Raw genomic sequence first — 14908 nt, forward strand, 5'->3', positions numbered from 1 at the left:
TTAATATAATATATATATATTTTTTTTTAATAATTTTATATAATGAAGACCTTGAACCATGTTTAAAAAAGTTTGAGTCACACTACTAAAGTTTTATTCAAAATCTGCACAGCTGAACTGAACATGAGTAAATGCAGCATATGGCAAATAATTTTCCTGAAAAAGTTACATTTGCTGCTGCCGTGAAATAAACTACATCGAGTTTTTGGCATAAACTTCATCCAACTTTAATGCTTCTCTGCTGCCTTGTCTATCTCAGGATGATGCTAGCAAAATGTGCCTGTATGTTCATCACATTAACAGAAGAGCTAACTTTTGTAGGACTAAGTCTGCATACAGCATGGCTCATGGTACTGTGCTACCTTGGAACACAAACTTAATTTGTTCCAGAAGGCTGGTCGAGTTAAGATTTAGTCGAGGTCCAAGTCTAATTCCTCCATAAGAAATAATGCAAATGAATTTAATCCGTTCCAGACCCCCAAATGATTGCCTATTTAAACTTATCTACCTACCTAATGATAAAAAGCATTAAAAATCAATATAAAACTAATACAGATATGAAAAAGCACACAAACAAAAATAATAAATGTGAAAAAATTACAATCTGTCTGTCTACAAAAAAAACTAAACAGACATATATCTTTGAAATTAAAATGAATGAAAACTAATGAAATCACACTGAAAACTAACTAAAACTAAACTGGATTTCAAAATAAAACCGAAAATAATATCAAAACTAAAACTAAAAAATAAAAACTATAACACTGTTGCAAATACTGCATGAGGAGACTGAGGGATGTTTAAATGACTCAGTCTCTAACCCACTTCAAGATATATTAAATCATAGATTTAAACCAACATAAACATTTATTTTAATATTTTCTTTGGAGGCCAAAGACTTTTTCACAGTACTGTATATCTGAAAGAGAACTGTTAGTGTTCAAGTGTGATCACTGCCATTTTTCATAGCATTAGGTAACTGTTGCATATAGTCCATCTTCAAGCATTTTACCCTGGACAGGGTCATGAAAGGGGCTGGAGCCTATCCCAGACAGCAGAGGGGTTAATTATAATAATGATTAAATCGGCACTCACTGAGGCACCACAGGATAGACTATCATTGCCATAAGGAACAGTGACTGCACGTGCGGAAGCTGAAGGCTGCTGTCTATGCTCTTTTGTTTTATAATGCATTGCAGCCGTTTACCCACACCTGGTTACCGTGCATCATGCACTGCCTGGCTGCTTTGCTAGGATCGCGTTTCTTATCATGCGTTTTATCGTGATTTAGAGGGAAAAATGCTTTAAATGGAAATGCAATTGCAACATGCAGCTGGGGCCACAACCCCGGGCAGCTGAGGGGTGACACTGCTCCGTATTTGGGATGTCCTGCCAGATGCATTGTCACCCGGCAGAGTAGTATTACAGCAATGTTTATCTGGCAAGACAGTAACACACACCTGCGAGTCTCTACAACACGGCCCATGCGGGGGAAGCCGCCAGGTTTCCGACCTTTGGGTGAAGGCGCAAAACGCTACCTTCCTGGCGGACGACAACGGTGACATTTTCAAAACCGCAACAGTCGACCGTTTCTGCATAACGTTTGCAAAGCATACTTCAGTTTTAAAAGCAAGAAACATGTTTTTCCGACAAGGCAAACTTTTCTTTAAATGGCGCCAAGTAAACTGTGTATTGTCAACCCAGAACATAATAATGTATTTGCAAGTGAATGCATTATTACAGACAGATGAAGAACCCATAACAACAACAATAATAATAATAATTATTATTATTGTTACTATAAATAATAATAATATCTGCAAGGGCATAAATTTAGTATATTAATGTATACTAATAATGCATACTAGGCCATATTAATATATATATATATTAATATATGTAGTCAATTTATTTGTAGTCCTCTTTATATACCTTAAGTTAAATTAGCAAGGAAATGGAAAAATGTGATGGGTCAAAAGTTTCACGGAATACCGATGCTATTCCTGCGTTCATGCAAAGAAAACAATGAAAAAATTAAAACCATAAAGTAATAGAATTACCTTCTGATCCACTATGGAGCAGACGAGGTCTTTTACGGCGGAAAGTGACACATCGCCAGCTTCGAGGGTGACAGTTTCTCTGGTGAGACCGATCTGGAGCAGGAAAGACACCCCGCGGAACGAGCTCCGGTAGCTGCTGGGGCTCGGAGCACTAATGATCCCGTTAGAGAAGCGGTGGTAGAGCGGCGCCGGCGGGCTGGCAGACGGAGAAGGCGCTGACGGGGCAGCTGGATGCTGAGCAAGGGAAAACGTTCTTGGAAATGACGGAGGAGGTGACTCGTTACAGGTAGACATTGGATTTCTTCCGTTTTGATGTTAAAAAAGGAGAAATTCCTAGTTTTAGAAGTTGTTTCAGCAACAGCTGTTTGGTCGCTGCATTTTCGATCACTCTACAGCGGGGGTAGGATGTATAATAGGATTAACACAGCCAATAAATAAACGTCGTTTTCTCTGATTTGGTGACGACGGACGTTTCCGTCACCAACGCAGATATCGTTTTGCGGTCTGAAATCGTATTCATATTGAGATAAAACAATTTGTATGTAATATGGGCGAAAGGGAGTCAATGCAATACCAGCATCTTGTTCATTTGGGCTATAATAACTTGCCAGCGATGTTCTTGTGCGTTCAATGTACTATGCCCCTCCTAGGGAAAGCTGGGGGAGTTTGCAGGCTTACTCAGTTAAACTTTTAGTGGAGGACGGACCTTCTTTGTGCTGCTTCGGTATTGCACGTATTCTTCATAGAGCCACCGGAAACATAGTAACAAAATACCCTAAGTTCAACGAAAACAGGAGTTACTATACAAAGTAAGAGGTATCTTAAGTCCAAATACATATTCCATTAAACATAAACCCCAGATATTATATGGAATCCAGGTTGTTTATTAAAGAATAACACTAACATTCGGTCTAACAAAAACCCCAATGTAGAAAATTATTCATATATTTTTTCAGATTGATTACCAAAGTACATTGTATTCGCACTGTTAATGAGTAAACATGCGATATGCGAGCATAAATAATTTTGCAACATTTACTAGAGGGATATAAATTTCCTCACATATATCATTTACATAATTAAAACACAGTGAAAATTTATGAGAATTAACAAATTATTCATCACAATGACAAGCATAAACATGACCAAAAATAGCCTCCCCAAAACATAAATGCGAATTAACCATATAATAAATTATTTGCAGTAAGTTAACTGTTTATTGTAGTAGCACTAATAATAATAAAAATAGTAATAATGATGATGATGATGATGACAATAATCAAAACATCATCAATTGTTTATGCAGTGCATAAATTTCACTTTTTCTAGTTTTTTACAAAGTATACATGTGGAATTATAATGTAAACATCACGACACTCCCACTTTCCGTTTCTGAAATGATCTGTATAGCTCCACACAGGCACAACATGCTATGCAATAGTATTATGTTCTTTCAAACTGTAGATTTCAAAGACGGCAAGCTTAATAACTGCACACATAAACCGCTAAAAACCTAGAAAAGATATTTTTGAAAGCGGTATATTACCTTTATCCGTTGTTGGAGGAGGTGGCACAAAATTGAATTTACGTGAAAATAAATGGTACATTTACAAATAAACTGTTGCTACTACAGCTGCCTCGTCCTTAGTTTGCTTGAACTAACAATAATAAGCGAACTCTAAGTAACATTTCCAGTATTTAACTCCGTCAAAACTTTCTTCTTCTCGTACTCAATTCGCAGTTAGTTCATGCGCATCTTATTATTCCTCCAGCTATATTGGCCCTAACAATTGCGCGGTAATGGAGCATTATGGGAAATTGAGTTCAATAGTGTTTTTCCTTCTAGCATTTCACTGTACCTTGTAGTGAATTACACTACATTCCCCAAAACAAAATCACAACGGGCAGCGTGTTAACAAGGTGCGCATGCCCAGTACCTATAACTTTTCTCCCGTTATATGGTTCAGCTTCGCTTCATTGGTGTATCTGCGACCTCTAATGGTGTAGTTGAAAACTCCTCAAAAGACAATAAATGGTTATATACGCACTATTTTAAGTTGAAAGAAAGTGAACTATAGCATGGTTATCAATAAAGGAAGATCAGGTAATCGAACAGCTTTCTTGTGTTTTTCAAGCTGTCAAAACAAGCTTAAATGCTATCATAGGTGCACTTTTATCTTAGCTTACATAACTTATTGGCGCAAAACAGCATTTTCTGCGTTTGTGGCCACGTTATCAGTTGCCTGAAATTATTGGATGGATAACACGAAAAATCACTTGTAATTGTAAAATTTCAATTATATATATATATATATATATATATATATATATATATATATATATACACACACACACACACACACACACATACACACACACACACATACACTGCATTCAGAAAGTATTCAGACCCCTTTACATTTTTTACCATTTGTCATGTTGTAGCTTCATACTAAGATTACATAAATTTTTGTTCCTCATGAAACTACACTTAGTATCCCATGATGACAGCACAAACACGGAATTACAGAATTTTGTGCAAATTTATTTTAAAAAAAAAAAGAAGTGAAATATCATGTGGACACAAATATTAAGACCCTTTGCTCAGTACTTAGTAGAAGCACCTTTTTGAGCTAATACAGCCATGAGTCTTCTTAGGAATGATGCAACGAGTTTTTCCACATCTGGATTTGGGGATTTTCTGCCACTCTTCTGTGCAAATCCTCCGCAGCTCTGTCAGGTTTGATGGGGAACGTTGGTGAACAGCCATTTTCAGGTCTCTCCAGAGATGTTCAATTGGGTTTAAGTCAGGACTCTAGCTGGGCCATTGAAGGACATTCACTGAGTTGTTCCTAAGCTACTCCTGTGTTGTTTTGGCTGTGTGCTTAGGGTCATGGTCGTGTTGGAAGGTGAACCTTCGGCCCAGTCTGAGGTCCTGAGCACTCTGGACTAGGTTTTCGTCCAGGATATCTTTGTACTTCACCTGATCATCTTTCCTTCAACTGCGACCAGTCGCCCAGTCCCTGCAGCTGAAAAACACCCCCACAGCATGATGCTGCCACCTCCATGCTTCACTGTGGGGATGGTATTGGGCCGGTGATGAGCAGGGCCTGGTTTCCTCAGCACATACCTCTTAGAATTAGGGCCAAATGGTTCAATCTTGGCTTCATCAGACCAGAGAATCTTATTTCTCACAGTCCGTTAGATGTTTTTTTTGCAAACTCTATGCAGCCTTTTCTTGCACTAAGGATCGGCTTCCGTCGGGCTACTCTGCCATACAGCCCAGATTGGTGAGGGGCTGCAGTGATGGTTGTCCTTCTTGAACTTTCTCTCATTTCCACTGGTGGTATCACAATGTAATGTTGTGATAATGCGCTATATAAATAAAATTGAATTGAATTTCCACTAAGGATCTCTGGAGCTCAGCCAGAGTGATCTTTGGGTTCTTGGTTACCTCTCACACCAAGGATCTTCTCCCCCGATTGCTCAGTTTGGCCAGGTGGCCGGCTTGATTAAGAGTTCTGGTTGTCCCAAACTTCTTCCATTTAAGGATTATGGAGGCCACTGTGGTCTTGGGAACATTAACTGCAGCAGAATTTTTTTTTGTAGCCTTGTCCAGATCTGTGCCTTGCCACAATCCTGTCTCTGAGCTCTTCGGGCAGTTCCTTCGACCTCATGGCTTAGTTTGTGCTCTGATATGCACTGTGAGCTGTGAGGCCTTTTATAAATAGGTGTGTGCCTTTCCAAATCATGTTCAATCAATTTCATTTAACACAGCTGGACTCCAGTCAAGGTGTAAAACCATCTCAAAGATGATCAAAAGAAATGGACGGCACCTGAGTTAAATATGTCAGTGTCACAGGTCTGAATACTTACGTCCATTCCATATTTTAGTTTTTTTTTTAATAAATTTGCAAAAAAATCTATAATTCTGTGTTTGTGCTGTTATTATGGGGTACTGAGTGTAGATTCATGAGGAACAAAAATTAATTTATATAATTTTAGCATGAAGCTACAACATGACAAATGGTTGAAAACTGAAAGGGGTCTGAATACTTTCTGAATGCACTGCATATATACACACACGCATACACACACACACACACACACACACACACACACACAGATACATATATATGGTTTATTTTTATATTACAAGGGATCAAATGTCCCTCACAATGTAATAAAAACCTGTTATTTTGACATCGAGGGGAGCATTTTTCAGGTTCCCACATACATCTGTGAATGTAATAAAAAAAACTACAGATGCCAAGTCTCTTACTTTGTTTGGTTTGTTTGGTTTTAAACATATTGATGACTGTTAGATATTGGGGGGTGGCACAGTGGCACAGTGATTAGCACTGTTGCCTCACACCTCTAGGACTATGGCTTGAGTCTCCGCCATTGCTCCATGTGTGTGGAGTTTGCATGTCCTTCCTATGTCATCATAGCATTACCTCTGAGTACTTCAGTCCCCCTCCAACACAGTCCAAAAACATGCTGAGGCTGATTGCAGTTACCAAATTGCCCCCCCCCCCCCTGGCTTTTTCCTTGTCTTGTACCCATAGCCTCCAGGATAGGCTCCAGACCTCCATGACCCGGAATAGGACAAGCAGCAACAGAAAATGGATGAATGTTAAATATATAACACAACTGGGTGGGAAGAATTTGCAAAAAAATTGTATTTCATCACAATAAACACCTATGTAAATAAATATTGTCTCAGCATGCTGTAAATTCTAACTGCAAAATGGAAATATAGAAAAATAAAAATCAAATACTGTGCAACCAGTTATACTGCTCTATTTTCTGTGAGTACTGGAGCTTGAATGGGTGCTTCACAATTTCCTGGGTGTGACCTGTATAGACACATTTCTCAGAAACAATCAGCTATTTAAGCAAAACCGTAGGACATAGTCAATGAGTAAATATTGCCAGTTGCTAAGGGAAAGTGACCTTTAAACGCAGAAGTATAGTACACATTATACACTGCTCAAAAAAATTAAAGGAACACTTTGAAAACACATCAGATCTCAATGGGGGAAAAATCATGCTGGATATCTATACTGATATGGACTAGGTAATGTGTTAGGAATGAAAGGATGCCACATTGTTTGATGGAAATGAAAATTATCAACCTACAAAGGGCTGAATTCAAAGACACCCCAAAAATCAAAGTGAAAAAATGATGCGGCAGGCTAATCCATTTTGCCGAAATTTCATTGCAGCAACTCAAAATCGTACTCAGTAGTTTGTATGGCCCCCACGTGCTTGTATGCATGCCTGAGAATGCTGGGGCATCCTCCTAATGAGACGCCAGATGGTGTCCTATGCAATCTTCTCCCAGATCTGGACCAGGGCATCACTGAGCTCCTGGACAGTCTAAGGTGCAACCTGGTGGCGTCGGATGGACTGAAACATAATGTCCCAGAGGTGTTCTGTTGGATTTAGGTCAGGCGAGCGTGGGGGCCAGTCAATGCTATTAGTTCCTTCATCCTACAGGAACTGCCTGCATACTCTCGCCACATGAAGCTGGGCATTGTCAGGCACCAGGAGGAACCCAGGACCCACTGCACCAGCATAGGGTCTGACAATGGGTCCATGGATTTCATCCCGATACCCAATGGCAGTCAAGGTGCTGTTGTCTAGCCTGTAGAGGTCTGTGTGTCCCTCCATGGATATGCCTCCCCAGACCATCACTGACCCACCACCAAACCGGTCAAACTGAACAATGTTACATGCAGCATAAAGTTCTCCACGACTTTTTCAGACCCTTTCACATCTGTCACATGTTCTCAGTGTGGACCTGCTCTCATCTGTGAAAAGCACAGGGTGCCAGTGGCGGATCTGCCAATTCTGGTATTCTACGGCAAATGCCAGTCGAGCTCCACAATGCCAGGCAGTGAGCACAGGGTTCACTAGAGGATGTCGGGGCCTCAGGCCACCCTCATGAAGTCTGTTTCTGATTGTTTGGTCAGAGACATTCACACCAGTGGCCTGCTGGAGGTCATTTTGTAGGGCTCTTGCAGTGCTCATCCTGTTCCTCCTTGCACAAAGGAGCAGATACTGGTCCTGCTGATGGTTTAAGGACCTTCTATGGCCCTGTCCAGCTCTCCTAGAGTAACTGCCTGTATCCTGGAATCACCTCCATGCCCTTGAAACTGGGCTGGAGACACAACAAACCTTCTGGCAATTGGCATGTATTGATGCACCATCCTGGAGGAGTTGGACTGTGCTGTGCAACCTTGTAGTGTCCAGGTATCACCTCATGCTACCAGTAGTGACTCTGACTGTAGCCAAATGCAAAATTAGTGAAAAAGCAGTTAAGAAAAAAAGATGAGGAGGGAAAAATGTCAGCGGCCTCCACCTGTTAAACCGTTCCTGTTTTGGGGGTCGTCTCATTGTTGCCCCTCTTGTGCACCTGTTATTAATTTCATTAACACCAAAGCAGCTGAAGCTGATTAACAACCTCCTCTGCTACTTAACTGACCACATCAATATCCCAGAAGTTTAATTGACTTGATGCTATACTCTGATTAAAAAGTGTTCCTTTATTTTTTTGAGCAGTGTAGAATAAACATGCACTTATAATGCCAAAAAGTTATTTCAAAAGGAAATAAATTAAGTAAAGAAGTTAAAAAGTAAAGAAGCTTCAAATTGAAATCAGAAAGCAAAAGTTTAAGGTCTTCAGAGAAACAAGCCTCAAATCACTGTGGTTAGTCACCCCTGAAAGATATAAAAAGGCAAAAATTGTGTGCAATCACCATTAATTACTACATCTGTGGATCACTGTCAACACTGCATTATCTCCTAATTCACAGCGCACATGCACTTGAAGCTGAACACGCAGAAGTAGCCCAGTCATTCATGAGTGTCTACACTCACCTGAAGGATTATTAGGAACTCCATACTAATACGGTGTTTGACCCCCTTTCGCCTTCAGAACTGCCTTAATTCTACATGGCATTGATTCAACAAGGTGCTGAAAGCATTCTTTAGAAATGTTGGCCCATATTGATAGGATAGCATCTTGCAGTTGATGGAGATTTGTGGGATGCACATCCAGGGCACGAAGCTCCCGTTCCATCATATCCAAAAGATGCTCTATTGGGTTGAGATCTGGTGACTGCGGGGGCCATTGTAGTACAGTGAACTCATTGTCATGTTCAAGAAACCAATTTGAAATGATTCGAGCTTTGTGACAAGGTACATTATCCTGCTGGAAGTAGCCATCAGAGGATGGGTACATGGTGGTCATAAAGGGATGGACATGGTCAGAAACAATGCTCAGGTAGGCCGTGGCATTTAAACGATGCCCAATTGACACTAAGGGGCCTAAAGTGTGCCAAGAAAACATCCCCCACACCATTACACCACCACCACCAGCCTGCACAGTGGTAACAAGGCATGATGGATCCATGTTCTCATTCTGTTTACGCCAAATTCTGACTACCATTTGAATGTCTCAACAGAAATCGAGACTCATCTGACCAGGCAACATTTTTCAAGTCTTCAACTGTCCAATTTTGGTGAGCTTGTGCAAATTGTAGCCTCTTTTTCCTATTTGTAGTGGAGATGAGTGGTACCCGGTGGGGTCTTCTGCTGTTGTAGCCCTTCCGCCTCAAGGTTGTGCGTGTTGTGGCTTCACAAATGCTTTGCTGCATACCTCGGTTGTAACGAGTGGTTATTTCAGTCAAAGTTGCTCTTCTATCAGCTTGAATCAGTCGGCCCATTCTCCTCTGACCTCTAGCATCAACAAGGCATTTTCGCCCACAGGACTGCCGCATACTGGATGTTTTTCCCTTTGCACACCATTCTTTGTAAACCCTAGAAATGGTTGTGTGTGAAAATCCCAGTAACTGAGCAGATTGTGAAATACTCAGACCGGCCCGTCTGGCACCAACAACCATGCCACGCTCAAAATTGCTTAAATTTCTTTCCCATTCTGACATTCAGTTTGGAGTTCAGGAGATTGTCTTGACCAGGACCACACCCCTAAATGCATTGAAGCAACTGCCATGTGATTGGTTGATTAGATAATTGCATTAATGAGAAATTGAACAGGTGTTCCTAATAATCCTTTAGGTGTGTGTATACTGTCCATTTTCAAGCTCTGTGCCTCAGACATTCATTTTAAATGATCAGCTGCGAATCTGGTCTACAGATAGACTTGCACTTATCACTTTGGATGGTTGTCAGATGTGCTTTGCCTATGATCAGAAGGTTGCTGGTTCAAACCTCAGAGTCATCACTTTGGATGAAAGTGTCTGCGAAATAAATAAAAACCATGAATGTAAAGTCAAAACATGGTTTCTAAAAGACATATTTTCGGAACTCAGTCCACAAACTGTTTAACAAGTTTAATGGCAAAGATTAGCTTCAATTATAATCCAAATATTTGTGCAAATTCTACACTTATATTTTTTCCCAATTTGATTTGGTCCAGAACTTACAAAGTAACATTTAGCAGTATTCTTAGGTCGGTTCCTTGTTGCATTTGTGGAAAAGAATTTATCAGCATTCATTATTTGTTACCTTATCATCATTTTTTAGTTACTCAGATTTCCTGGGTAACACATTGACTAGTTCAGGCCATTGGTCAGAGACAAATGGAGGTGCACGGATGTCCTTCCTTACACACACCACTCAATTTGGGTATTATGAAACTTGAAATAAAACACTTTGGGTTGAAATACACGAACAACCACACTGAGCTATCTGTTCTCAAATATCCATCCCCCATTCATCCATCTTACAGCTACAGGGTGCTGGAGAGCCTGGAGCCAATCCCAGGAAACACAGGCACACACACGCTGGGGAGGGGATGCGAACCCTGGACTCCAGAGGTGCAAGGCCACCGTGCCAGACCTCATATTGTATATATGCTGTACCGATGACAATCACACTGGAGTCCATTTCCAGAACTTAAAAAATGTATTATTTAATTGTATGTTATTCTGTTACCATTAATAAAGGGCATTCTTTAAGCAACAACAAAGAGAACCACATGCGGTAGGAGTAACTGTATGACATACACTAACTGGCCACTTTATTTGGTACACCTTGCAAGTATAGGGTTGCACCTCTTTTTGCCTTCAGAACTGCCTTAATTCTTCATCTCATAGATTCAACAAGGTGCTTAAAACCTTCCTCAGAGACTTTGGTCCTTGTTGACATGACAGCATGATGAAGTTGGTGCAGATTTGTTGGCTTCACCTGCACGATGCTAATCTCTCGTTCCACCATATCACATAGGTGCTCTATTGGATTGAGATCTGGTGACTGGAGGCCATTTGAGTACAGTGAACTCTTGTTCTAGAATCCAGTGTGAGATAAGAACTTTGGGACAACTTAAGATTAAGACATTTATTGTTATATGCATGGTAAAAACAGTCAGTTACACCGTACAATGAAAATCTTACTCCACATGTTCCGTCGCATCGACCTAAACCAGGGGCATACTGACACAGGGGGACTAAACAGGGCACAAGACCAGACGGGACCTTTGGAGAGAGATGGGGCTCAGACGGGGAACCTCAGCAAGCAGGCGGACCTTAGACGCCCCTGGGGTAGGGTGGAGCTCAAATCACCTCTGAACATGGGCTGGGAACCTCAGGAGGTAGGTGGAGTTTAGCTGGGATCAGGACAGGTTCTGCAGGGATTTCCCCAGGATAAGGCAAAGGAGTGGCAACTTCTGAGCAGAACTCGTCCGGGTCAGGTTCAGTGCTGGAGACCAGCGGAGGGTCAGGCTTGTGGCCGGAGACCAACAAGTGAGCAAGCTGGAGCCGACAAGGCAGTGGTGGCCAAGGCAAGCAGTGGGCAGGACCCAACAAGGAGGCAGTCGCAGGCAAGCAGCGGGCAGGAGCCGGGACCTAGGAAGATGAACAGGGCAGAGCCAGAACAATCTGGGAACAGAACAGAACATGTGTACTTGTGGAGCAGCAGCAGCGTCCCCTGGCCAGAACATCAGGTGGCCTGACATATTGGGCATTCTGAGAAGCTCATCTGCATACCTTGGTTGTAACAAGTGGCTATTTGAGTTACTGTTACCTTTGTATCAGGTTGAACCAACCTGACCATTCTTCTCTGACCCCTGTCACCAACAAGGCATTTTCACCCAGGGAACTGCTGCTCACCAGATGTTTTTCTCTTTTGGCCCATTCTCTGTAAACCCTAGAGATGGTTGTGTGTGAAAATGCCAGTTGATCAACAGTTTCTGAAATTTAAATACTAGCCCATCTGGCACCAACAACCACGCCATATTCAAAGTCACATACATCACCTTTCTTCCCCATTCTAGTGTTTGATATAAACATTAAGTCCTGTATAATAATAATAATAATAATAATAATAATAATAATAGATACTTTATTCATCCCCTTGGGGAAATTCAGGTATCTGCATGATTTTATACATTGTGCTGCTGACATATGATTGCCTGATTAGATATTTGCTTCAACAAGCAGTTGAACTGGCGTACCTAATAATGTGGCCAGTGAGTGTATGACTGACAGACATTATACCTCTGGCACATTCCCTTATAATTCATGCAGTGTTTTATTTTTTGTGTATGTGTACACTGCTCTATTTTTGCAGTTTAACCATTGAAAAACCCTTTCCTTGTCATTTGCAGTTTGTGTGTCACACTGTGATCCTGGAGAACATCATTTCGTGTGTATGGATGAGATGACAAAAGCCCATTTGATATGACTTTCTTACTTTTTTTTTACTTTTTTGATATGACTGTTTACAAGGAATGTGTGTGATGGCATGGCAACCTTGTTTATCTTAATAATTCTGAGATGTGGTTTGTATTAATGTTCTGATTCTAACAAAGCAGTCTGAGATTTTCTCTCCTTTACAAGCTTGTAATATCCATTCACAGTCGCTCATTACAAAACAGATGACGAAGAGTGTCTGTGGTTGGTCGAGTTGTTCTGAGCCTAAATGAAGAAAAGCAAATACTGTAGGCCGGTGTAATATACAATGTAAACCAATCTGGTAATCATTTTCGCACTGTGTTGTATTAATATCAGAGCTGAGACTCATAATCTGAGAGCCTGTGAGATTCAGGGAACCCAGCCAAAGAAAAAGAAAACAATGTATGATAATGAAATTAGCTTGCCTATTTTTTCCAGCTAGTCAGGGCAAGTTAATTTTAAGCTGAATCAAAAGAGTACCAAAAAACTTTTGCTTACCCTGGGTGTGTCTATAAACAAAATACCCAGAAATAAAAGAGCTTGTTCTATAACAAGTTTACAGGATTATTATTATCGGCTGCGTAAGAAAAATTAGACTGACCAAACATACCATTTTGGTCTCCATGTCAAACTTCGGGAAAGATGTTTTGTAAGGGACGAAAGTGATGTGGTCTCATTTTAAAGTCCTTCCAATTGCCATTTAGGGGAATTCAACAGAGAATACAAGGTTTTATGCTGTTTATGATACCTCTGGTTCTGGTACTGTACTTTCGCAGGGAGTCTCCTCTTTGTGTTGCTTTCACAACAGCCATGTACAAACACATGAACTTCTGAAGCAATTACAATTTTTCCCATGATTTATTCCTTATTTATTACCATGTCCTTTCATTCTTATAATGCCCCGTTTTGTCTTGTATAGCACTAGTATGAGGTTTCGCAACACTTATTTACAAGTGTTTGTGCGAACAAAATTGTCAAAATATGTTTTGCCAATTGACGTGTAGCCTACTGGAATTAAAGTTTACTTTGTTGCCATTATATAGTTCTATGAAGATATAAATAGTTCATATTATTACATCCCATTTTTTATGTTACTATTTTTTAAATTAGGTATTGACTTTTTAAATAGTAACGTATTAATGAAGTAGCCTACTAGAATTCTGTCAACAACACAAACCACATTTTATAGATGCTAATACAAAATACTTTATGACTGTAAACACCAGCTACACTATGCAATGGGCCTAGGAGATAAATACCTAATGTTTTGATCCATGCACCCAGATGTATTTAATGATGATGCTCTGTCTAGCTAAATTTCAGTTAATCTGTAGATTAATGCTAGATATCTGAACATTGTACTAGGTGGTGTACACACCCTAATAGTATAGAGCACCTGATCCATCTTTGAACTTAGATTACTTTATTGGTGGTCTCATGGGCAACCGTGTCATTTGACCCATGTAAAGAATAGGCCTAACATGACCAAAGTTAAACGTAGCTAGCCTCTATTTTTTGTAATTATTTTTTTTTCTGTGTGATTAGGGCATTATTTCATGTTACAAAGTGTTGAGACATTGAATATACTGAAACAAGTTTAACTTGTACCCACTTTTTTTTTTTTTTATCAATTACGTATATTTGTATATATTTATCGTTAGCGTGGACGTTATTGCTTGTTTGTTAAAGTCTGCAATGTCGCATCCCATCAGCAGAGCGCGCTAAATAGTTGCGCACAACACTTGTAGCTTTCGAAATTTTACAAACTTTAATTTTAATTACAGAAAATATGTTTACACTAAGTTATGATGGTATAAATGCAATACGTGCAATATTGCTAGTTTTTCGCAGTTAATTGTTACATGTTAGCAGCATAATAAATAACACAATCTCGTTTTGTCTTTCGCCAGTTTACCCGTAGGCTGCATTATTTAATAACATTTAAACCACCGATTAAATTACGGCAAATACTTTTCAATAACCATATATTTTAAAAGAAATGTCATTAATATTGCAGCTATGCTAAACCCAGCCGTGTATCTTACTTGTTGCTGTTACGACCCATAAACGTGTTATCGTTATTAACAACGTTGTCAGCTCGAATTATGTAAAATAAATAAATAAAAAAGAATAAAGAGAGAGAGATAC

At 40.0% G+C, this 14908-nt stretch overlaps 1 protein-coding gene across 2 annotated transcripts in view; it reads right to left on the reverse strand.

The window, feature by feature from the left end:
- Window positions 1-4257, reverse strand: part of LOC111851194 (serine/threonine-protein kinase D3) — a 55561-nt gene extending 51304 nt beyond the window's left edge. The window contains exons 1-3 of one of the 2 annotated variants that reach the window (XM_023825878.2): window positions 3607-4254; window positions 2739-2835; window positions 2061-2294 (exon numbers count right to left, since the gene is read on the reverse strand). Coding sequence is in view for 1 of the 2 variants with exons in the window: in XM_023825877.2 (XP_023681645.2) it covers window positions 2061-2354 (294 nt within the window). In the remaining variant the exon portion in view is untranslated. Of the gene's footprint in view, window positions 1-2060; window positions 2836-3606 lie in introns of both variants that reach the window. The other variant, XM_023825877.2, reaches the window with a different exon arrangement.
- Window positions 4258-14908: the final 10651 nt, after the last annotated feature.

The sequence above is a fragment of the Paramormyrops kingsleyae genome, chromosome 19 (assembly GCF_048594095.1).
Source record: "Paramormyrops kingsleyae isolate MSU_618 chromosome 19, PKINGS_0.4, whole genome shotgun sequence".
Taxonomy (NCBI): domain Eukaryota; kingdom Metazoa; phylum Chordata; class Actinopteri; order Osteoglossiformes; family Mormyridae; genus Paramormyrops; species Paramormyrops kingsleyae.